The sequence below is a fragment of the Neltuma alba genome, unplaced genomic scaffold, assembly GCF_004799145.2.
Source record: "Neltuma alba isolate B1F8T4 unplaced genomic scaffold, ASM479914v2 tig00012586_pilon, whole genome shotgun sequence".
NCBI lineage: Eukaryota > Viridiplantae > Streptophyta > Magnoliopsida > Fabales > Fabaceae > Neltuma > Neltuma alba.
The window spans coordinates 372,729-398,923 of NW_021637038.1; the positions used below are offsets into that span (position 1 = coordinate 372,729).

The window sequence follows — 26,195 nt, forward strand, 5'->3', positions numbered from 1 at the left end:
TTAACTAAATGAAATTGATGTAACTTTAAAAATACAATTTAGGAATTTATTAGAATGAGGAGTAAAATAATCAATAAATTTTATTTTGATATACATTTTAGTTAAAAAATATTTTTAGAATATTCCTAATGGTATTAACTAATTGGACCAAATTGTATGTTTTTAAAATAAAGGAGAGGTCTGTGTAATTGATACAAACTAGAAGGGTAGTCAAAGTATTTTACCAAGACCCAAAACTATCATTTGGATCATAAGATCTAGTTAGTGAAAATATAGAAGATAAATACTGAAATTATGAAAAAAAGGTAATTAAAAAAATTAACTTAAAAGATGCTTTAAGATCAGTAAAATACTACACAAAAGATTACTTTAGGATGTTGGCCAAGTGCTATTAAGAAAATGAGAAAATATATGAAGTTTTTCATTTCTTCAAAACAAAATCCTCGTAGCAGCCACAATAAAAAATAAGAGAAATTAATTTCGTTGTGAACCACATATTAACGTTGTAAGAAATAGATATTAGTTGACTTTAATTTATTTCTAGTCTTGGCCAGCTCAGACGTGGATCGTGAGCCTTGGCTCGCTCTCTGCTTCAGAAAGCTCAAGTAGACGCACTCGAACGGAAAAAGCCACAACTAACTCTTCGCCTCGATGCATCCACCGTCTCTGGGTACACCTCTCCCCAGTTACAGAATCGACGATTACCAGCCAGAGGCCCCACCCCCCTGGGACAACTCGCCGCCTCCGCCGCCTTCACAGACAGAGTTGGGCCTTGCCCCAGATTTGGCCCCTGGCACTGGCACTGGCCCTGGCCCTGGCCCTGGCACTGGCCCTGGCCCTGGCCCTGCCCCTAACCTCGCCGCTCGCCCCACCTCTGCCCCTGTCGCTGCCTCCGCCCCCGGTCCTCCCGCTCCCCCCCCCCCCCCCGCCCCTGCCCCTGCCCCTCCCGCTCCCGCTGCCCCTGCCCCTGCCCCTCTGGCATCCCCCGGGTCTACGCCAATCTTGCTAATCGCAGGACTCTCTGTGCTTGGTTTGTTGCTGATACTGGGGTTATTATGTGCTGTTTTCTTTATCTGGAGAGCGAGAAGGAACAGAAGGACGAGAGGAAGAGACAACCCCTCTGCACAACCACACCAACCAGGAGGTAATAAACTTCTTTTGCGTTGTGGGGTGAAAATAAACAACACGTATGAAAATATCTGCTCTACCCTCCTCTTTGTTTTATTTATTTAATTTTACTTTCACAATCATTAGGTAATATATTTTACATAAATTTCTCGGATCATTCATAAAAAATTATTATACAAACTTTCATACATAAATTTCTTGGATCATTTATACGAAATTATTATACAAACTTCCATAAATTTCAAGTTTATCCAGTAGCCTAAAGTATTTTCTCAGGTGCATCTAACATTTTTAAGTATTTGTGATACATCCAATACTTTGAAATATTTTATTTGGTGCATCTAGTAATGTGAGGTATTTTTTAATAAACATCCAACACGTTAAAGTATTTTTTTTAGGTGATGAATATCTTTTAATGCATCCAACATCAAGGCTAAAAACATTCTTCAAGACACTGGACGCAGTGTTAGATGTATTACAAAATACTTAAAGGTACTAGATCCACACAAAAAAAATATTTCAGGGTACTAGATATACCTCAACCCTAACTTTTTACCTTGACAATGCCGTTTTTAAGAAATTATCCCCAATAAGCATATTTACTTTTCTCTTAATTACCATCATCAACTTGGGGAAGTTAGATGACACTGAATATTCGTATGCGTTAGAGCGAAGAAAACAATAAGTTGAAAAAATAATGGAGAAGCCATAAATGAATCAAACTGCTAAATGCGTGCATGAACAATTGTTTAGATTTTCTCTGCTTAGAGAGAAAAAATTTTTTAAAAAAAATATTAATTAAACAATAAGACCTGTGTGTTTTCCTTCCTCTTTCTGTTCTTCAGATGTGTCCATACGTACATAAATATATTAATTTCGGATTTTGAAAGTTATAATGTTAACCTATTTTTGCTGAAATGATGTTCTGATTTTCTGCCTAAAATTGGTGTCTGATCTGGTTCTTCTATTGTAGTATTTGAAAATTGGTTCTCAGATGTATTTCATTTGCTGGTGTTATTATTCGGAAATGAATTTTTTTAAAAAAAAAATAAGGACATGACCTAGAAGAATATTTCGTAAATGGCATCTTGTTTTTTGGTCCAAATTGCGTAAGTGGTATCTACAAAAGGATTTTGAAGCGCTCACACACCCACGTACGAGGACGCCTTACGCCTACATGAAGCCTTCTGAAAACGCTCCTGTAGACAAAAAAAGAAGAAGTTATTTTTTAGCAGTGACCGGTGAGTAGAGCTATTAATAAGGGTCGGGTCAATTCTAAAAAATTAGTGTTTGAAGGGCTAGGGCCTAAAAGAGTTGACCCTTTAAAACCCGTATACCTTAAAATTATTTAATCATTAAAACCTGTTCTTGGACATGTAGACTCAAGGTTTAAAAAAGTTGGCCCTTTTAAGTTATTTTTTAAAATTTAAATTCTTTTCAATTATTTTAAAATAAAAAATAAAACAAAAAACTTCTAAAATTTTTTATTCAAATTATAAGTATTAGTAAAATAAACTCATGGTGTATAGAAAAAAAGATTAAATACCAATAAGCTATTGTCCATAATAAAAATAAAATCAAATCAAATGAAACGGGAAAAACAAAAAGATAAAAATCTAGTAGCTAAAGATTAACAACCTTTTCATAAAAGATTAATCCATAATTTTATAAATATATTGAAAATAATTTTAAAAAATGTGGGTTTACAAGAGCTGGCTCTTTTATTTTTGCTAGCCCTTTTAAATCTAATTTCTCTTTGAACGACTTAAAATACAAGCCCCGCCCTTCACTTAAAAAGGCTTAAAAGGGTGGCCCTGCTCCTGTAGACCAAAAAAAAAAAAGGGAAGATATTTTTTAGTAGTGACCGGTGAGTAGAACTGTTAACAAGGGCTGATCAATTCTAAAACCTAGCTTTTGAAGGGTTAGGGCCTAAAAGATCCGGCCCTTTAAAGCACGTATACTTTAAAATTATTTAATTATTAAAACCTGCCCTTGGACATGTAAACTCAAAGTTTAAAAAGGTTGGCCCTTTTAAGTTATTTTTTTAAATTTAAATTCTTTTCAATTATTTTAAAATAAAAAAAACCTCTAAATTTTTTTATTCAAATTATAAATATTAGTAAAATAAACTAATGGTGTATAGAAAAAAAGATTAAATACCAATAAACTATTGTCCAAAATAAAGAAAAAATAAAATCTAATGAAACGGGAAAAACAGAAAGATAAAAATCTAGCAGCTAAAGATTAACAACATGTTCATAAAAGATTAATCCATAACTTTATAAATATATTGATAATAATAAAAAATATGTGGGTTTACAAGAGTTGGCTCTTTTATTTTTGAGCCCTACAGGGCTAGTCATTTTAAATCCAATTTCTTTTTAAAAAATAAAAAACTGTTTAAGATTATTTAATTACGTGCAAATAATGCCATTACGGAGGGGTAAACCGATACTTCCTCAGTTCCTCTCCCTTCCTTACTTATTATAAGATCTAAAGTTTTGATAGTTTGGTTTTTTTTTATAAGATATATTTTTCATTCGTCTAAATATTAAATATATTTTTACTTATTTTATCCCTATTTAGTATACTCTTTCGTTACCTTTTCAACATATATTTAAACTAAGTTTAATAAGTTAGGCTTAGGAAGCCTAACCCACTCATTAGCCCCTGTCGTTCGTCTCCTTCTTGGAGCATTTTAGATATCCATACGAAATTGGTATACAAACTTTTACAACTCCTTATGTCCTAAGGATAATGCCTTGTGATACATGATTATTGCATAGGGTTAGGTTGGACTCAGTGTGTGGAAATGGGTATGCACTCGTAGCCCCGCCGCTGCTTGCGGTATTGTAATGTGGTTTATATTCTGAGATTAGATATTCCAGACCATTACTTTGTTTTTCTTCTTCTTTTTTTTTTTCAGTCTTCTGTTTCAATTTCTTTATTACTGAAGATTCAGTGTTCATCTATGAACAAAATATCTTGTCAATCACCTACCCCAAGATCCAATATTTAGTGGGATTAAGTAGTTGTTGTTTACGGCACACTAAAAATCCTTGTTCTAATCTATAGTACTCCCTCTGGTCCTAAATATAAGATATTTAGGACCAGAGGAGTAATATATAATAACATTGATGGACCCCTCTTAAAGTGATTTCCTATATCTACGTGAAGAAATTACTAAATGTTGATAACATGAAAAAGAAAAAGAAAAAGAAGCATGTTCTGTTTTTAAAGTAAAACAATATAATTATTAAGAAATTAATTTGCATCTTTTGAGAAATTAAAAACTAAACAAGGAAGCCGAACCCAGCAAGTAGCCCCACAAGGCCTTCTCAAGCACCAGGTAACATTAAATTCAAAATGATCGGTTGCTTCTCCTTCAAATTTTCTTGTCATTGATGGTGACACAGTATAAATGCAATACTACTTCGGGGAATATTACTGTTTGCAGAAATTTACACCCATCCCATATGATTGGGTTTAACTTGGTACAGATTTGTTACGCTTCCCTGTCACACTTTGCAGCTTCACCACCTCCCACAGTCTTGGAATTCCCACATTTACCAAAAGAATTTAAAGATTATGAAGAATTACGCTCCGCAACAGGGGGATTCTCAGAGTCAAATATACTCGGCCAAGGTGGTTTTGGCACCGTCTATAAAGGAGTCCTCCCACCTAATAATAAAATTGTTGCAATTAAGAAGCTAAAGCCTGATGCCACACAAGGAAAGCCGGAGTTCCTCACTGAAGTTGAGACCATTAGCCGGGCCCATCACAGACATATTGTTTCCCTGGTGGGATACTACATCGGTCCAGACGAAGCTCATAAGGAGGTCATGATGCTTGTTTATGAGTACATCCCAAATAATTCACTAGACTCCCACCTGCATGGTAAGACATGGACCCACTTTTACAAGGGAATGATTATAACATGAATATATTTGGATATATTTGACTTAATTAAGTCGCTTAATTACAAACCAGTCTCGAGAAGAAGAAATAGCACAGGGGCCACACTCTATAAATGCAGACATTTGCACAGAATAATTGCGATAATAATCTTCAGTTGTTTACCTCAGCAAATTGTTATTTTGAGTTACTACATGTATTGGCTTCCTGTGCGCTTTGTTCTAGAGGAATTGATATCTTGCCTGATCTTACGTATAAGTCGTAAAATACTATGGATACATATAATCATTCAGGTGCAGGCACAGAAACTATAGACTGGCAAACAAGGATGAAGATTGCTATTGGCTCCGCAAAAGGATTGACATATCTTCATGAAGGCTGTGAGATTACTTTATATAACTAATTTCGTCGTACTCTTTTGAAGTCGTAACTATTAAAAGACTTTATTACTCCTGTAATATTTCTCTTTTTCGGTCCAATATCGATGTTTTGTTTTAGGTAATCCCAAAATCATACACCGTGACATCAAATCAGCTAACATTCTTCTTCTTGATGATTTTCAGCCAAAGGTAGGTCTCTCTTGTTACTTTACAATTACTACGTGAATCCACAAATGCAAGTTCCTGTGCCTTTACATTTCAGTGAAGACAAACCTCACTTTCCTTGCGAACGCCCTTGGAAAATATAGAATTGCAATTGAATAGATGGCTTTCCAACGGAATAATTTCATTGAAAAAAGTTTGAACTCACAATCTTGTTTCCATATTTCGTAAATTTTATTATGAGGAATTCCATATTGTTTTTCCTGCACCAAAGCATCCGTTCAATTGCCATATAACAAATTGCGAAGTTACTGGACTTCGCTCATCTTGAATTTCAACGTGGCACTTTGAATATCAATATATGTTATATCTATAACAGAATAATTACGTGCGTGTGCTTGTATCTCTCTATCAGATAGCAGACTTTGGACTTGCAAAACCTTTATCAGACACTGTTACCCACCAGTCTTTGCAACAAGTGGCAGGAACCGTTGGGTAAGTCTTAGTCGTATGATCTTTAAAAATCTCCTCTTTTGAATCTTATCTCAATATACAAAGGTTCCGCCATCGTTGGGATACAGATATTTAGCTCCAGAGTGTTTGGCTGGCGGGAAAATCAGTGAGAAGTCGGATGTCTTCGCTTTTGGTGTTGTGCTTTTGGAGTTGATTACGGGAGAAAAGCCTTGTCGACCTTTCGCAGATGGCGCCATCGTTAACTGGGTGTGTGCAGTGTTCATCAGTGTTTTGTCCAGTGTATAGTCTATGTTCTTCGAAATTGTTTAAAGATGAACGAGCTGACCTTAGATAAGAGATTTGGGCTACATTAATGGTTTTCAGATTAGTTACGAAATATAACTAGTCCAAGATGCCAACTTTAATTATTTGTCTATCAGCTGTTTCAAATTTTAACAGAAATGATGTTGAACAAAATGTTAGATAACTAATAATGAATACTTGAAATTTCTGCACTGATACATGTTACAATTACAGGCAAGACCTAAACTCTTCACAGCCTTGAACTCAAAAGATCGAAACTTTGAGGCTCTTGCTGATCCAAGGTTGCAGAATAAGTACAACTCTGAAGAGATGTTTCGGATGGTTTCTTGTGCTGCAAATTGCCTGCGCGATTCAGCCAATCTTCGTCCTCGAAGGAGCCAGGTTAGCAAACCAATTCTTAAAATCTGTGTTTTTTCTGTTCAAAACTAAAAGAAGTTGAATTGCTTAGGACATTTCTAACAGTAGTGAAGCCCGAAGCCTCTATAACAGTAGATATCATTATCCTTGTTCTTAATACAGCCTCTTTTTTACCCCTGCGTCCTAAATTCTGTAACAAAGATATAAATTTTATTCACCTTTTTGGGTTGTTAATTCTTCCATATCACTAATCATTTCCAATCTATTGTTGAAAAGCTTGTTAAAGTAGTCACCCCATCTGTCTCTGATATCTTCGTCTGAAATCAAGACTTTCCATCCTTAATACATCTTAATCAGTACAAAATCTTGATTTCCTTTCCTATACTTGGAAATTTTGAATATCTCTCTGAATTTGAGATTTACGAGCTCGTTGTTGGGGTGATATTGTGGTAGGACGCCCAGTGACTTCTAGGATGACCATTTTGCGAATTGATTTTCTAAACCAAAATACCCATATACATAAAAGATTAAATTTAATGGCATGAAGCCGTCAGCAGGTAGTTGATGCTTTAGAAGAAAAGATTCCTCTGGATAATCGGGAGGAGGTGAGCCCACAAGGCCGCGGCGAACTCTTGCATATGCTTTGGAAAGTGATAAACGGAGTTGATGGCAGTTCCAGAGTGGGTGCATATTTTAACCGCTTTTTATCCCGGGAAACTTTAGTCGAACGATATCGATAGTAAAATACGGAGTGATAATAAAAGTAAAATTAAATAAAAGAAAGAAGAGGGAGAAGAGCTGGGATATTAATAAACACAGGTTGGAATTTTCTTCTCCCATAATGGTCCATGTCTGGGCTGGGTGTGGGAGTGAGGTTAGTCAAATAAAAACCAAGAATGAAGGGGACGGGTGTGGCTGGAAGCTGAGAGAATTGGATAATCAAGAGAGTATTATTGGACCAATGAATTTGCGCTTAGGGCGGGCAAAAGTGAAGATATATATAGACAAAACACAAAGAAGACCAGAAGGAGTGTGGAATGATTTTGGACTTTTCTCCCTCTGCGTATTCGAATATTATCCATTCGAATCTATGTATATGAGCATATTATTCTACCGTGTTTCCTCTGTCTTTTGATCGTTACAATATACTAATATAAAAGTACTTAAAAAAATCAAAACTCTTTTTTATCGGGTTTTTCATTGGAGTCATTGAAAATATAAAGTCCATGATGTTAATTTTTTGTACTCCATTGTTTTCTGAAAACTTCAATAACAAGTAAGTAATATTCTTGCATTGAAATTTGTTATTGAACGTTGTGAACTTGTTATGAGATTTTTTAATAATTACATTTTTTTTAAAAAAATGTCCATAATGATTTTTCAAATTTGAGCGGTGCTTGGTCCCTGAGTTGTTAATTGTTTTTGGGGGTTAAATGTCAGGATTCCCATTCGCTTTTTTTGTGCGGTTCAAACCAACCCATCGCACTCGTTCATTCGTGCGCCCAAATTCTTTTTATTAAGAGTAAAATACACCGATTATCTTTTTATTTTATCTCAATTATAGAAACTTTCCCTTAATTCTGAAAACATAAATCTTCCTTACAGCTAAAACATATGTTACACAAACCTCCCTCTTATATTTAATATTTTATTTCCATCCATCCAAATTGTTAGTTGACCGTTAGGTTTGACTTTAAATTATTTTTTGACCAAAATGCCCTTTTTTAAATAAATAATTATTGAGACATTTATATTTTCCAAAAAATGTTTTTATAAAATCAAAAAATAATTATCTTTAAAATTTTTAATATGGTATAAAATTTATTAATTTTTATCTAAATCATAAGATTTTATAATTTTCGTATTTTACTTTAAATCATAAAATTAGTTTATTTTTTAATCAAATCTTTTATGTTTGCCTTAACTGAATAAAATTGATGTAACTTTAAAAATATAATTTAGGAAATTATTAGAATGAGGAGTAAAATAATCAATAAATTTTATTTTGATATAAATTTTAGTTAAAAAAATATTTTTAGAATATTCTTAACGGTGTTAACTAATTGGACCAAACTGTATGTTTTTAAAATAAAAGAGAGGTCTGTGTAATTAATACAAACTAGAAGAGTAGTCAAACTATTTTACTTTTTTATTAATTGTGGGAGAAAGACCCAAAACTATCATTTCGATCATAAGATCTAGTTAGTGAAATTATAGAAGACAGATACTGAAATCATGAAAAAAGAGAGTAGTTAAAAAAATTGACTCAAAAGATACCTTAAGATCAGTAAAATATTACATAAAAAAATAACTTTAATTAGGACGCTCATCAGTGGGTGAGTGAGTGAGTGCTATTAAGAAAACGAAAAAGTAACCCCGAGGGGTTAGGTCAGCTGGCTGGGGCTGTCCTAGCTTAACCACAGGTCTCGAGTTCGAGCTGTGGGAATGCAGCACCTTGAGGGGCCAGAGGGCGCCGACCGAAAGGTTCCTTGCAAGCCTTCGATCCGGATTAGTCTGGGGACGTTGTCACGGCTGAAAGATGCCTATTTTCCTAGGATACCGGAGGAGAAATCCAAAAAAAAGAAAATGAAAAAGTACTTTAAGTTGCTCATTTCTTCAAAACAAAACACTCGTAACAGCACAATAAAAAACAAGAGAAATTTTGCCGGGAACCAAATATTAACGTTGGTAAGAAATAGATATCACTTTTAATTTTTAATATAAAAACTAGTTTGACTTTCAATTTACTTCAAAATATAATACTCCAATTCACTTTATCTCTCATATTTATCTATTTTTTAAAAAATAATTATTATAGTAGTTGCATATGTTAAAAGATTAATCAATTAGTAGTTTTAATTAATACGTGATTAGCAAGGGTATTATAAACATCCCATTTTGTCTGGGCCTATTAAAAAAAAAATAATAAAAGGATAATTAAAAAAAATCCTCCTTGATTCTCCCTTGAAGGGCACGTTTGGCCAGCTTAGACGGGGATCATGGGTGAAGAAAATTCTAAAGCAATCGATCTCACTAATTGGATGCCTCCAGCCAGGATCCGACGGTTGTAACCGTGGAATTAAGCAAATTTAATTAATATTCCATAATTTTGACTGAGACAGAGTCAACATGGAGTCAATGAATCTTGCTATACACCATGAGATTCCTTGCTCGCTGCTGCTTCGTAAAGACGGACTTGCACGAAGAAGCCACAACTCTTCGCAGGCGATGCATCCACCGTCTCTGGATACACCTCTCCCCTACTACAGACTCCAGGATTACCCAAACTCGCCGCCTGCGCCTGCGACTCCGCCTGATACAGGCTCCTCCAACTGGCCGCCTCCGTCTCCGTCTCCGTCTGCGCTTGCGCCTGATACAGGCGCCTCACACTTGCACTAAGAAGCCGCAACTCTTTGACGTCGATCGATCCACCGTCCCCCGATACAACTCTCCCCTAATACAGACTCCAAGATTACGAGCCAGAGCCCCCACCTCCGCCTTACTCAGACTCACCGCCTCCGCCTTGCCCAAAACATTATACTCCTTCTATCCTAAATATAACAACCTTTTTGTAATGTAAATTATACTATAAAAAGGGTCTTATATTTAGAACCGAAGTATGAGGGCGAGGGTCCATAAGAACAGTAATTCATACTCATAAATACAAACTCTTCCATGGTCCAGCTATAGTATTGATAACTCCACAGTTAGCCAGTCTTCAGCTGACTTTGACAAAGTCCTTATTCCTCTCTTAAAATAATATGAAATGTACTAATCTAAAAACAAACTTTAAAATCAAAAGCCATTGAAACTATAAAGTCCATGATGTTAATTTTTCGTACTCCATTATATTCTTAAAACTTAAAAAATTTATCTTCATTTCACAATAATGATGGAGGAAGAAAAAAGGTACTCCCTTTAATCCTTATTATACGGAATTTTTTTAAAAAAATATTTTTAATGTTTTTATTAGATATTTAATAATTTCAATGAGTATTAAATAATTTTTTTTCATATACATTCGTATTTAAAATTAAAGTCACACTTTTTTGGTTTTATATATGGATTCAAAAGTCATCTGTCTAAATTTAAGATTCACACCTGTCAGATATACAGGTGGATAATCTCCCTAATTTTTGCAGACTTTACATGCGTATTTACAAGCATTTTCATCATAATGTCAGGACTCAGGACCCCCACTCGCTTTTTTGTGCGGTTCAATCCAAACCATTTCACGCGTTAATTCGTGCGCCCAAATTCTTTTTTTGTTTTTAATTGCCAGAGGAAAACCCAAAACTGTCATTTGGATCATAAGATCTAGTTAGTGAAAATATAGAAGATAAATACTGAAATTATGAAAAAAAAGGTAATTAAAAAAAATTAACTTAAAAGATTCTTTAAGATCAGTAAAATGCTACACAAAAGATTACTTTAGGATGTTGACCAGTGAGTGCTAATAAGAAAATGAGAGAATATATGAAGTTTTTCATTTCTTCAAAACAAAACCCTCGTAGCAGCCACAATAAAAACAAGAGGAATTAATTTCGTCGTGAACCAGATATTAACGTTGTAAGAAATAGATATTAATTGACTTTAATTTATTTCTGAGTCTTGGCCAGCTCAGACGTGGATCATGGGTCTAGAAAATTCTAAAGCAATCGATCTCAATAATTAAATGCATCCAGCCACAACGACAGAGACAGTCAACGTGGAGTCAACGAGTCTTGCTATATACCAGAGATTCCTTGCTCGCTGCTGCTTCATAAATTCGGTAATCATCATTTGACGAGCACCCTAATCTCATCAGATCTAAATTATCCATATCTTATTTGGATGATCCGAATTTAATTTATCTTTTATTTTTATTTATTTAACATAATTATTTTAATATGTATAAAATCTAATATAGAAATAATCTCTTAACTGTCATTTTTTCAAAAAATATTTTTTTTATTTAAAAATAATTAGTTAAAGATTTTAAATCTAAACCGTTTAAATCAAATACAGACGGTCTAGATTTGATGAGTTTAGGATGTTCATCAAAGTGATGAGTATTGAAACTGGTTCCCAGTGAGCACCACTAGATATTAATCAATAATACGAGTTCAGCATTCTGATAATGTAACAGGGAGATATTGGATACACAAACTTTATATTTATGACTTAACCATTTCACTTTATGCTAATAAAGTTTAACAAGAATAATTATAATTTTAACAGTAGCTCGCCTAAATCTTCCAAGAATGAGAAAAAGAATTCTAACTCAACCTGAATTCATGATCTATGTACGCCTCAAAATAAGCAGGGGAATACAGCAATGCAATAAAAAAAATATATTATAAAAATTTTAAGAGAAATTAACAGATAACAATAATATACAATGTAACATAGTTGAAAGAATTACTGATGCCAGCTCTACTTGTGATCAGGTAAAGTTGAAGTAGTTTCAAGTCCAGTGTCACGAACTACTTCTGGCCTTGTATTAGGACCTCAAACGTTTACATATCAAGAATTAAAATTGGCAACAGATGGATTCTCAAGGTCAAATTTTCTGGGCGAAGGTGGTTTTGGCATTGTCCATAAAGGAGTCCACCCCAGTAAGAATAATAAAAGTGTTGCCATTAAGCAGCTTGAATCTACAATGGAAGAGGCAAAGAGGGATTTCCAGTCTGAGGCCGTGATCATTAGTCGAATCCATCGCAAACATCTTGTTTCACTTGCTGGATACTGCGTTGATGAAGTTCACAAAAAGGTGATGCTTGTTTATGAGTATGTCCCAAATAGAACCCTAGCGCACCACCTGCATGGTAAGATTTGTAGCCTATTCCAATGCTCTACATTTCTCTGTCTACTAGGAAAAATCTCTCAGCGTTCGCTACTGCATAATTATTGATATTTGATGATTATTTTTATTCATATTTAACGGTTTAGAACCGTTGAATATGAAAGTATCATGTATGGTTAGAGAAAATATTTATGTATGCAAATTCAGGAGAAGGCACAACACATGTAGACTGGGAAACAAGGATGAAAATTGCTGTTGGCTCTGCTCAAGGATTGAAATATCTGCATGAAGACTGTAACTTTTCTTGACCTGCCACTGTAGATAATTTGGTTCACTATGCGTTACTCTTACGATATTTGCTTCTTTCAATCCAATATTATTATTGTTTATTCAAGTCATCCTCCAATCATACACCGTGACATCAAGGCGGACAACATTCTTCTTGATGATAATTTTGAGCCAAAGGTAGGTCTTGTACAATTGCTTATTAATTTCCAGCTAGATATGCAAATTTACATAAAGCCAGTAATTGTAATAAGACAATATTTATATCAAATTTTTTATATCTATTATGACAAGTTTTCCAATCACACACCATCATGGGTACTATTTTTGAACATTATTAGTATTCACTAGCATTTAATTATAAACACATACACAAGATTAGAACACATATCCATATTTGGTCGGAGAACTTAACACAATTAATATAAGAAATTTAACCGAAGTATTTTGCATTGTAATAAACCTTAAGCTTTTCAATTAATAGAAAGACTTTCCTTTTTCAAACACCTGATAACTTCTCAAAATTCCTACTGAGTTAAGCTGATTTAACGCTCTTTTATGGGGTTTGATAGTCAATTTTGCAGGAAACAAAGCCTGAGGAGAGTAAAGAATGGAGAAAAGCTGGAAAGAAGTCAGCCGCCGCAGCCTCTGGGAGAATCCACTGCGGCGGATCAAACAGAAAAGCATTAGCACGCCTCTGTAAAAGGCGCCGCGGCGCCCAAGCTGTCTCGAAGGAACCTATTCAGTATAATCCGCCGCGGCCGATTCTCCAATGCGCCGCAGTGTCAGAACCTCAAAAAGAAAGCCATTCTGTAAAAGGCGCCGCGGCGACTGAAGGAATCCGCCGCGGTGCCTGGCCCTTCGCAGCTGTGCGTTTTACTTTGTAACTTAAAAAAATTAGGGCATATAGAGGTGGAGACTCGGTTTTTCTGGGGTAGTTCAACTTTTGGAGCAATTTTGGAGGCTGGCTTTGCTAGGGTTTGGAGTTTTGGAGGCTTGGAACCTTTGGGCTTGAAGCTAGAAGAGATTCAAAGCTTGTATCTTGAATTTTCTGGGTTTCCTTCTTCTTCCCTTCTTGTTTCTGCTATGACTACTAGATACTTTTATAGTTATAGTTCTTTACTCGATATGTATAGCTAAATCCGTTTTTCTAGGGTTATTTTGATCTATTGTATGGATTGAGACTTGGTTTTACGATCTCTTGAGTGTTAATGATAATATTCAGTTGTTTTTACTTTGAGCTTAATGCTTCCTTTTGTCTGGCCATCATTTGGATTGATTGATTGATTAGTTTAACTTGAGAAAGTTAAACTAATTCATGAACTTTGATAAAAACATGCTAGTCCAGAAATTTATTTGAGTGAATAGATGGTTTGTCGATTGATCAGAGATGTATCTGTTGACCTAGCATAGACTAAATGGGTTTTGGTTTTTAAAGAGCAACCTTTTCAAACAAATGCAAGAGATTGCTGTGTTTTAATTGTGTTTGCAACATTTGGTTTTGACTTGAGAAAGCTTAATCAATTCTATAAACCCAGGCTAATTGAACTTATTGTAAAGCACTACTTGAGAAGTAATTAATCCAGTTTCATGAAGTACTTTAGTGAAGAATAACCCTAGTCTCTTAATTGTTTCAAGGTCGATTTGATTTTATACTGCTTTAAACCATTGTTTTCTTAACTTTCATTTCACAAACTCTTTTACAACAATTGTTTCACTTAACCTAATCAAATACACAATTATGATTTTTCAACTCATCTAGCCTTAGTCTCTGAGGGAACGATACTTTTTATATTACTTGCGACCCATCCACTTGCGGTCAAGTTATTTGGTGAACAACACCCTAATTGAATATGATTTAATTCTTATAGTTTTGACTTGATTAAAATTATTCGGTCTCTAAATTTTGGCGTAAAGCAACTCAATCCTTATTATTTTAGCAGTTTAAAACATTGGCTCCAAGAATTCAAGAAATAGCTTTAGTTCTTCTTTTCTTGTTAATATAGGTACTGGTACAACTATAAGGAATGGATTACATCGAGCTAAAGTTTAAGGGCTAAGTTTTAATGAAATAGAAAATTCTAAGGATTGAAATTTTTGAGTCAAAGTTTAAAAATTAAATTTTAGCTGAGTTAGATCTATGTGGGCCAAATGATTAATTTTTCCTTTATACTTAAAAACAAATTTTGATGTTGACTTAACAAGGAGAAAATTGTGAGAGTTCCCACTACTCTCTCTATCATTAAACCCCATCTTTAACAAGGCACATCAACTAAGTCAAATTAGTTGACTTTCTATTTATCATATATTTTTCCTGCTCTAAATTAGAATCGGTTCAAATATCAATATATCTAATATCGATGACAAATTAATATGTGCTTCTATCTATATATATTTATCAGGTTGCAGATTTTGGACTCGCCAGATTGCCATTAGAGGCCTGTATCATGACTCGAGTAATGGGAACTAAGGGGTCAGTCTTAATCTTTTATTCTCACTATTAAATTTTTTTTTGCCATTACTATTCTCACTATTAATTATAAGTACATGGATTCGCACTGGATGTATATTCAGTAGTGCTTATTTCAATATTTATGAAATTCTGAAATTTCATTGAGCACAGGTACATTGCTCCAGAATTTGCTATGAGCGGCAATTACTCTGAGAAGTCAGATATATTCTCCTTTGGCATTGTGCTTTTAGAGCTTATTACAGGACGACAACCTGTTAATGATCCTGAGAAGTACCAGCAAGGAAGTTTGTATGAGTGGGTCTGTACTGTTATATGTTCTTTGATAGATAAATTATTTTATTTCCTAACTACATCCAACAGCGTGATCTTATTTATGGATGCATATAGAAAATACTCCTCCGATTCTAAGTATAATACCCTTTTTATAGTATAAAGGGGTCTTGTATCTAGGATTGGAGGAGTAACATGATGCTACTTTATGCTTCTTTTAATTTGTTTGTTTTGATGACTTCATTGATAGAAGAGTGATAACTGTAGCGGACTGATACTTGCATATATACGTTAAAAATCACAGGCGACGACGTTGTTGTCGGAAGCTTTGAGAAACAGAAACTTTGAGGAACTTGCTGATGCAAGGTTGCAGGGAAAGTACGACCCGGCAGAGATGTTTCGAATGGTTTCTTGTGCTGCTAATTGCGTTCGCCATTCAGCTGAGCGTCGTCCTCGAATGAGCGAGGTTAGTGCACATAAATTATAAGATTTTTGTTTCCCTTTTAAAGAAATTTATTAGGATTGGATTCTCTTATGAAATTAATTTTTTTACAAAAAAAGTATGATAATATATATAAGGGAGTCGTTAATGTAAAACAAATCGTGTATGAAAATCATTAAACCAAAGTAAATATCCAATCCTACCATATACAGAGCAGTAGGTAGTGGATGACTTAAATGTATAAATACGTATCACCATAGTTATGGGATTGGGAGTAGTGAACCTCAAATCCCTTTTGATCTCTAATAGGGATAACTTACACATAGTTATCATTTAGAAGGTAGTCTTCATCCTTTTTACAAGGTATTTGTTTAGTTTCAAGGAGTATAAATATGTTTTCCATTTATACCATATTATAAAAGTAGCATGGGAGGGAATAAAATTAATATGACAATGGAGTTTGGTACGGTTAAAAATTAAAATCTTCTGTAAAGTTAACATATTTATTACAAATAATTAATTTAACTAATTTTTTAATCTACGTAAATTAGTTAATTAGGTTGTATATTAAATACAAGATGTAGTAATAATAATATCTAGCAGGTGGGTAAAGCTTTAGAAGGAGTGATTTCCCTGGATAATGATTTGACGGAGGACCCCGCCGCACTACATCAACGGGAAGCATACGCGGAGACGTTGAGAAGGATGGTAGCAGGAACAAGGAGCACGCCGGTCCCATCTGATCAATTTCGCCCCCTCGAGGATTAGTTCTGGTCGACGGCTCCAAAATATCCACATAACTATGAATTTAAATTGTGAAATATCTCTTTGTTTGGATTATGGTAATTTCCTTGAACTTCCGTAAGCTGAATGTTGTATTGGAATTATTTTTTTAATGAATTAATTAATTAATATATATATGCGGATTTGTCATAAATTAAATAACTATTTGGTAAATTATTACGTTTAAGGAAACAGAGGATGCCCACTAGACTGATAATAATATCTGAATATAACCATCAAGGAATATGGTCACCTTTGCAATTATTTAAAGGAAAGTTTGTGAATAAGTCCCAAATATATGAGACTTATGTTCGCATCGCAAGTACACGGGTCGTCACAAGTAATAAAGTGATAAGTAGAGTATCGTTCCCACGAGGATTTAGTTTTAAAACCCGGTTAAGTATTGATTATCATACTTTCACTTAATTTGAGTAATACAAATATCAAGAGTGAAAGGAACTATTTGTAAAATTAAAAATTAAAAAAAAAAGTGATTCATCAATTCCGATGATTCAAAGGGACCTAGGATTATTTATTCATCTTATATTTCAAAAGTACTCAATTAAATCCTCATTGTATTTGCTTCTTAATTATAGATTATGCTAGCCAAGGATACTAAATTACCTATAAGTGCTCTCTCAAGTCTCCAAATAGGTGTTTAGCTTAATTAATTCCTTAATCTCTTAATTAATTAAGCGCTAATTTTAATTACAAACCTTATATGACGATGTGAGGTTCATGAGTATATCTCTATCTCATTAACAAAACCATCCATCCAACTTGCAAATTTCAAGTTCTCACACAATTAAACCTAAATTCTACACTCAACCTAGCCCTCTCAAGCATCAATCAAGTGAACCTAACAACCTCATTGGTAGCCAATCAACAAGAAGCACTAAGCATGGAGTAAAATCAACACAATCATATCATTAATCACAAAGACATAGGGGAAATGAGTACTTAATCCATACAAGAGTTCAAAATAATCCTAGAATCAAAGTATTTAGCCACACATACTCAGAAAATCCACAAGAATATATGTATACATCAGCACAAAATGGAACAAGAGTAGAGAAAGCAAGATGGAAAGAAAAAACCAAGAAAGAAGCCCAAATCTCTTCAAAGCTCCAACTCCTAGCTCAATCTCCTCCAAGAAGCAAGCCCTAGCATAGCCAAAGACTTCTAAGAACCACCCAGAACTGAAGAATGATGGCCAAAGTTGAGTTTGAGGGCTTAAAACCTAAAATTTTTGAACTTAGTTGAGCTATGCGTTTTGCTGTCAACGATTGCGCCACGGCCTAAAAGTTTTGTGCTACGGCCAAGTTTTCCTCTATTTCAATTGAGCCGCAGCCAGGTTAGAGTGCGCCGAGCTCATTTTGCCTCTGGAAAGTTTTGTACTTCTAGCTCAAATGAGGAGTTCTCCCTATGCTTTGTCTTCTATTTGTTGTTCTTTGATCACCATAATATAATTCTTAAGAAACCTTGATCTTTAATTCCTTCTGAGGTGCTTCCAAATGGCTTGAAACTTTAATTCTTAGACCAAGACCAAAATAACCTTGCAAAAGTGACAAACTTTATAAGCTCAAAAATAACAAGGAAAAATGCCAAAATATGAACAAATATATCTCTATCTTAGAGTGCATAAAACTTAAAGAAAGAGTACTGAAATGACATGAAATTCTAGAGATTACAACTTACATTCCCACAAATTTGGGAAACAAAAAGTCTACTCTTGTGATGACTTGATTGCAATTAACTTTTCCTGTGAAATAACACAAATGCCATTGAATTCATCCTCTTTAACTGACCCTGATCGACCGTTTAACCGGTCATTGATTCAAAATAAAATTTTTTAAGCTACAACGTACTTGAAGATGGTAGTGCAATATATGAATTGTTCTTCCCTAAAAATTAGGTGCAAAATTAATTCTAATGTTTATAGGTTCTAGTGAATTTAGTAATCATGCAAGAAAAGTGTAATGTCAAGACGTTCTCTAGAAATTGGAATTAGGAGCAATACTAGTTCTTTCAATTAATTAGTTCCTTATCGACATTAAAATCAATCAACTATACGTAAAAAATCCCTTTAAACTTGTGCAATCACTACTTTCATCTCTTTTTATTAAAAATATTTGACCAAATCACGTGGTTCAAAAAATTAATTAGTTAAAATTAGTTAAAAATAATATGCATGTAAAAATTGTAAGTTTTTTCCCCTAAAAAATACTCTTATTTATAGGGAGAGAGAGAGAATGAGGAAATGAATGAATGTGCTTCGAAAAATGAGATCATAAATATATATTGAGTATTAAAATAAGTAATTAATAGAGGTAAAATAAGAAACTAGTAAAAAAAATTGAGACACCTTGCAAATGTTTTTTTATAAATGGGGACAAGATAAAAATCATAGTTGTTTCTTATAAAAAATGATGGAAGGAGTACTAATTGGAGACTCTTCGCTAGGGTTGGTTGAGAGTTAGCCACCAAGAGGCAGGTCTTCTCAACTCGACCTATTATATAAATCTATTAAGTAATTAATATTCATCAAATGTTTTTCCTGCAAGAATCCATTGAAATACAATGCGGCACTTGAAATAATATGAATATATAAGTACTCATTCAGTCCTAAATATAAGACTTATTTTATAATATAACTTGTATCACAAAATAGATTTTATATTTAGAAGAGCGGAAGTAATATCTATTAATCAGGTTGAGTATGTCTATGACACTCGAATATATCCGTAATGTCTGTCATAGAATAAACAATAATGTGTTCCCCTATATTTATTAATTAACCAGGTTGCAGATTTTGGGCTTCCCAGATGTTCATTGGATGCTAAAACCCATGTCTCAATTCGCTTGAATAATGGGAACTATCGGGTGAGTCTCTTTTGAGTCTTTTGATCAATCTCACAGTTAAATTGCATCCGCCATTCCGCCAGACGCTGTCCTTGAATGTTTTAAGAATCTGTTTAAAACAGCTTATAAGTAGCTTTTTAATCATGATTTACAGAATACTAGGTGAGCATGTGAAAAGAGTTTTGTCTTAGTTTACGTGAAGTATGTTTATAAGTGTTTTTAATCTCTATCCCTAACAAACCCTAAGTGAGTGAACCACAGTGTAAAAAAGCAATTTTTATGATATATATGTCATAAAAATTACTTTTCAGTTCCTTTGACTATACGATTTAATTTCTTCTGTTCTGCATTCAAACCATTATTTCTCATGAATAACGCCTCAACACTTTCACTTTCACAAATAATCATATCTGGCCTCCCAGTAGAGCCAATACCTTCCTCTTCCTCTATCCTTATTATAAACTTCCCACCATCAGAGCTCTCATCAACCTGTTTTTCCTTATGGGATATAGGATGCTTAAGATTCATAATATCAGTACCAAAAAATTGCAAGCTCTCAGGCTCCTTTTCTTGGCTTGCTTGCTGCAACCTATCGATGCTGTCTTGATACACGAAGAGAGAGAAAGAATAACATGAAAAATGCAGTTAAATTGAAACAAACAGTAAACTACAAGTAAAGCTTAAAACTTAGCTTCTGAAATAAAGTGATAACTACTTAAATTCTAATAAGAAAACCTGTTAAAATTTTAGGAGACGTTGAAGTCTCCAATTAAGCTTCATCGAGAAAAGAGGGAAAGAAAGATGAAGAGAAGGAGATATGATGACAGAAGAAAGAGAAGAAAGAGGGTCATTTTCATCCTTTTAGTTTGATTTCATAATTGCAACTTAAGACTCAGTTCCTCTAAGCAATTAAGCTTATTCATGTTTACATTTTGTGATTTTGTTAATTCAGGATTCTTTTTTTGCTTTTTTTTCCCACTAAATTAAATGACAGAGGCCCAACAAAATTGGGCCAAAAATGCGTCGGCCCATTTTCCAAAATATTTTGCGGTGCCCTTGGATGACTTTGTTTTGCATGTGAGGGAGTCTTCTTCTTCATGGAGTTAGATTAGGTTAACCGGACTTCTGACCCACTTTTCAAGCCATAGTAGCAGCGTCTTACAGCCACCGCCAATGCAACGCCGCACTATTTTTTTGCCAAAGCAGACGCCTTTTTTGGGTCTTTTAGCATTTGAGGGCATGGATTCCAGTGTTTTCAATGGCGGAAAGTACAGAAGTTAATGGAAAGCATATTTATTACACTGATTTCATGAAAAATAGTCCAAAAGTTCAAATAAAAAATTCTTCATTTTGTAACCCAAGAACAAGGTTTGATGACAGAACCCATGTTGCGGCATACTATTTTGCATATGATATATTATTAATACATCTTAATTTTCTATTTGAAAATTAATGTGAGAGAAGCTTCAATAAGCATCATTTATCCGTTCAACTTATTTTGATCAGAATGTTTATATGAGATTTTGAATATTGAATGGTAAGAGTTTGTTCCATGCGTCCTTTCCTTTTCTCATTGGTAGAAAAGTCACGAACTTGCTGGATCCACTACGGATTTTGGAATCTTTTTGGGATATGTGTTCTGAGCATGATCCGTATTTTGTTGCCCTCAATGTGCCTCTGTTCATCATAATCCACAATATAATGCTCATGCTCTAGATCTGGATTAGAGCAACTGAGATCATAAAAACTTGTTAGTAGAAAGAAAGTTAGATTCTTCTAACTGGAAGGTCAGCACAGTGATAGAACTGATAAGAGTCACTACCAGTCAAGAAACTCTCAAAAATAGTGAAAGAATGCACTAGCCCAAGATACCACATACGGTGTCCATTAAAAGTAGCCTTTTGCTACTATACATGGGCTGTCGTGAAAGAAACATCAATAGTAAAAGATATCACATACGGCTTCTATTATGAAAGAACAGAAACCATATGTTTTGGCACTTATGATGACTGTTGCAAGGTGCAACAGACTCCATAGCCACATACTTATGACTTCTGTTGTAGACAGTACCAGATGCTGCAGCTAACCACTATGGCTTCTGTAATAGTTACAACAGAAGCCATAGGTGGTGCTTTTTTGAAAAAGAAAAAGAAAAAGATATTAAATACTAATATCTCATTTAACAACCCGCTGCTATAGACAACCAACTATATAACTTACTATATACGCATATGCATTTAAATATTAAATACAGCCACAAATGCACAGTACAACATATATGTAAATAAATGGTTAGAAAAGGTATTTACTTAATATTAGCAAGTTTTACAAAGCATAAACATGTACAAATCAATATACATGTATACTCTGATTTTATTAGATGTAGGAAGTATTCAGACTAACATTGTGTTTCTCTCTCATCTGCAGGTCAAAATACGGCTTCAAACTTCAAAAATTCTGCAAGATTAAAAAAAAAAAAAGGCAAAAGACTTACTCAGTGCCACGCAAGCATAGAAATGTTGCAAATTAGAGGAAAAAATGAACTCTTTAGATAAGACGGTGAAAGCCACGTGTGCAAGAGATGAAGAATGACCAAGACTTCATTAATCAGCATCTTGGACGTATTCAACAGACGCCATAAGTTATGGCTTCTGGTGGAAATAAAACAGCAGCAAAAATATGACAAATTTACTGTGCTTCTTTTCCTCAAGTAACAGAAGTAAAAGCGAGTAGCTAAAGTAATACTCCTCCGGTCCTAATTATAAGACCTAATTGACTTATTTGAGGAGATTAAAGAAGTAAGTTAAGTTGGTTATTTATAATAAATAAGTGTTGTTATTCCTAAAATATTCTTGCTAATTAAGTAAATTGGCTAAAACTATCATTATTAGAAGGATTATTTTGGAAAAAAATGCATAAATATAAAAGAGAAAATGGATTGGGTCTTATAATTAGGACTAAATAAAAAGTCAAATTGGGTCTTATAATAAGGACCAGAGGAGTATTTTACATTGGTGATGACTAAAAAAGAACCGAGTCTAAAACTCTATTTGAACTGGGCCTAACTGATTAACGGATTATACTCAGGATATTTTAATTAGAGCAAGAATAATATAATGTAAAATATTTAATTAAAATATTTAATTTTTATATTTTAATAAATAGGTAATCTAAAGTAAAAATAATTTTTATAACTATCACATCCAAGAATATAAGTTTATTATTTTGAAAAAATACAATTAAGATGCTTGGTCATATGAAAAAAAGATCAGTACAGCATGCAGGAGTGAATAAAAAGAGATGTATATAAAGATTGAGCATAATGAAAAAGAAGTTTTTGATTCAGTCTCCGCGACTTTTGGAAAGTGAGGTGTCTGAAAGTGGCTGCACCAAATAACGTGTGTATTTATTTTCACCGACATCCAATTAGTATAATGCCGATGAATTCTCATGAAATCAGCTAATACCATGAATAGTAACTTTGACTTTTAGTATTAACAAATCTATTTTTTTTGGGACTGCAAGTATTAACAACTCTTTTACCTAAGGTTAATTATAAAATTATTCTCTATCAATTGGGCAGTATATGTATGTTCAATCATATACGTATACATCATTTGGTATTTTGTATTAACAAACTTTATAATCATTTCACATCAGTTCTTTTTCCAATTTCCAACTAAATCTTTCTCTATATTCAGCACCTACTAAACTATCACTTTTTCACAACAGTCATTTTTCAATATCATTAGCTTTTAATGAAATACAGAAATTGTAAAGAAAATTTTGATTGTGATGTAAGTTTATTCATCTGCAAAATTTAGAAAGAATGTAAAATCAACAAAATTTGCATAAAGAAGTAGGTAAAACAAAAATTATCTACAAAAAAGAATAGAAATGAAGAGCGACAGTGCCTTCTTCCTATTGATAAATAAAACAAAAGGAGATGAGAAAATCTTGTTCTTCCTAACATGTCCGTATTAATCAAAAATCATATCAGACTTTAGGTTAGGTTTTGGTTTGATCTAGTCTGCCCGTTGTGTAGCTCTAACATCTAACTGACAAACTCAATTATTTTTATATATTTTGATGTCTTTTATATGGGTTTTGTCAACTTAATTAGTCCCTTTTGACCTTAATTGATTGATTAATTGATTTAATGTTTTATTTTGAATTATTATTTTATAGGGGCAAAATTGTCATATTTTGGTTTAATTGTGACTAGTTGATTTTTAAGGACAATTAATGCTACCTTATCTTTAAATTTTTGCTTGCAGGTTTTTGGAAGATTTTGAAAATAAATAAAAAATAAAAAAAATAAAAGAAAAGAAAAGAAAAGAAAAAAATTAATTAAAAAAATAATAATAATAAAAGGGGGGAGCAAAACGCTGCGTTTTGCTCCACCCCTAATATATATTATTACAATCTTCTTCTTCATCTTAGCGGAGAACGAACACGAGCGGACGCTGGACGGCGGCTGAGAAGGAAAAAACAGAGCAACAGGGAGGGAGAACACGAGAATCATCATCATCGGCCACTTCACCTTCGTCTTCTCGGCTGATCTTGAACGCGGAACCATAGAGCACACACAAGACCCACGAGCTGGAGGCCGCACGAGACAGAGCTGAGGGCAGGGACCAGTGACGGCTGCGCGAACAGAGTGAAGGACCAGCGACGGCGTGAGAATGAAGGACTGAAGTCACCAATCCCCGTCTCCTCTGAGCCTTCATCTTCCATCGATGGCATCACCTTCACCTTCTTCTCCGCGTCTTCTTCCTGGTGGCAGAAAGTGAGGCGAGAGAGGAGACGCACACACGCTGGGCGGCGAAAAAGCAGAACAAGACGCGACGCACACGAGAACCAGCGGCGCACAGGGACCTGTGAGTGAGAGAGAGTGACAGCACCATTCTTCACCTTCGTCTTCTCTTGGGCACGACGGAACGAGCGACGAACAGAGGCAGAAAGCAGGGAGCTGGACGGCGTCATCCTTCATCAATTTTTCACCGTGTTCTCCCGGCGTGAACAGTGTTCCTCCATGGAATTTTGCAGCAGAATTTTGATTACAACAATTTTGATGGCAAACCGAGGCTAGAGTCTATAATTCTCTAATTCAACAATAATGGCAGGAGCTTGGATCATCAAAGGGGAGTTTTAGTTGCTTTAATTTCCTGTCTAATAATTGTTTAACAATTCTTAGGTCTTAGGATAGTTATTTTGATTATTAGAAAATTTTGTATTGTTAAATCTGATTATCTGTGGAGATTTTTGTGGCTGGATTATTGTTTAGCATTTAACATTGGGTTGTTTATAGCTTTGATTTCAATTATGATGTTGTGGTTATGACATTTGTATTGATTTTGGAGTTAATATATTGTGATTTTATGAGGCGGCTTGGAATCTTGGATTATATTGTCTCTTGTTAGCTTTAATTTTATTATTTTGGATTTAAGAATTTTAATTAAGCATTGGTTTTTAGCATCCTTAATTCTATTTTACTATTCTGGTTGCAGTTAGTAAATTAGAATTTTGGGAAAATATTCTGTGGCAATTCGAAGTGGCTCGGTTGTTGGATTAAAAGCTTGATTATAATTCTTAATTCATTGTTTTAACTCCCGTATCTTTTGGAGTGAGGATTGCCTGTGTTGTTGAATTGGAGGATTGATTATTATCATTGTTATTTATGTGTTTCATTTTCATTTCTTTAATCTTCATTCATTTTAATCATTTTTATATAAAAACAAAAAAAAAGTATTTTAACTTCAATTTAATTCAAGGCATTTAGTTAGCAATTCCTCAAAAATCAAAAATCATTTTTTATAGTTTAAGCTACTTGCATTTATTTACTAGGATTTAATTTCATTTTCGGCTCCTCAAAGTGAATACGACCCGGATTGTGCACTATATTGCATTAATTCGGTTAATTTTTGGAGTAACCCCAAAGCGACAAATTAAGGGCAACTAAGAACATAAACTATTATTTAAAAAATATAATTCAAAAATTCTAAATTTGGACTGTCTCAATTTAGTTTAATGTGAAACCTATTGAAAAAATGATAGAAAATTATTTAATTAAGGATGTGCTCCTCTGATCTTATTTAAAAGACAGACAAAGAAAATGTTCTTAGTCTTATTTATAAATTATTTCATTAAATTTTTAACACGAATGTATTATTTTATCCATCATTATTTATTATAATATAGATAGTTATTTTTAAAAAATATATATATATTAAATAAGAGTAAAGTTGAATAGTTGTTATACTCCTCTGGTCCTATATAAGACCCCTTTTGTGGTGTAATTTACATCACAAAAGAGGTTTTATATTTAGGACCGGAAGAGTATTTTAATGGAGAGTTAGTATAATTTAAGGTTATCTTTAGTCAGTGTGAAACATGCTAAAAGTATCTTATAAATAGAATTAGAGAAGTAAATTAGACAAGACGAGCAGATAGTCTCTAGTCCTACAAAGAATGGTAGAAGGAGAAGAAAAAGGATAATGATACTAATAATTTCTCCTGGAAGCGGAAACCGCCGTCGAGTTGACCAAATCTTATAAACAGTCATGAGGCATGCAT

General features: G+C 33.8%; 2 protein-coding genes across 2 annotated transcripts; both read left to right on the forward strand.

Moving 5' to 3' along the window:
• Window positions 1–651: 651 nt before the first annotated feature.
• LOC114728968 (proline-rich receptor-like protein kinase PERK1) lies at window positions 652–7,924 on the forward strand. The gene is made up of 8 exons (XM_028915910.1): window positions 652–1,144; window positions 4,660–5,025; window positions 5,337–5,423; window positions 5,542–5,612; window positions 6,001–6,080; window positions 6,167–6,305; window positions 6,576–6,743; window positions 7,277–7,924. The coding sequence occupies exons 1-8, from the start codon at window positions 652–654 to the stop codon at window positions 7,457–7,459; spliced, it is 1,587 nt and encodes a 528-aa protein (XP_028771743.1). The 3' UTR covers window positions 7,460–7,924.
• Window positions 7,925–9,876: 1,952 nt separating this feature from the next.
• On the forward strand, window positions 9,877–16,861 carry LOC114728969 (proline-rich receptor-like protein kinase PERK1). Its single transcript, XM_028915911.1, has 8 exons — window positions 9,877–10,075; window positions 12,149–12,526; window positions 12,712–12,798; window positions 12,899–12,969; window positions 15,192–15,262; window positions 15,413–15,560; window positions 15,837–15,998; window positions 16,578–16,861. The coding sequence occupies exons 1-8, from the start codon at window positions 9,877–9,879 to the stop codon at window positions 16,740–16,742; spliced, it is 1,281 nt and encodes a 426-aa protein (XP_028771744.1). The 3' UTR covers window positions 16,743–16,861.
• The last annotated feature ends 9,334 nt before the right edge of the window (window positions 16,862–26,195 follow it).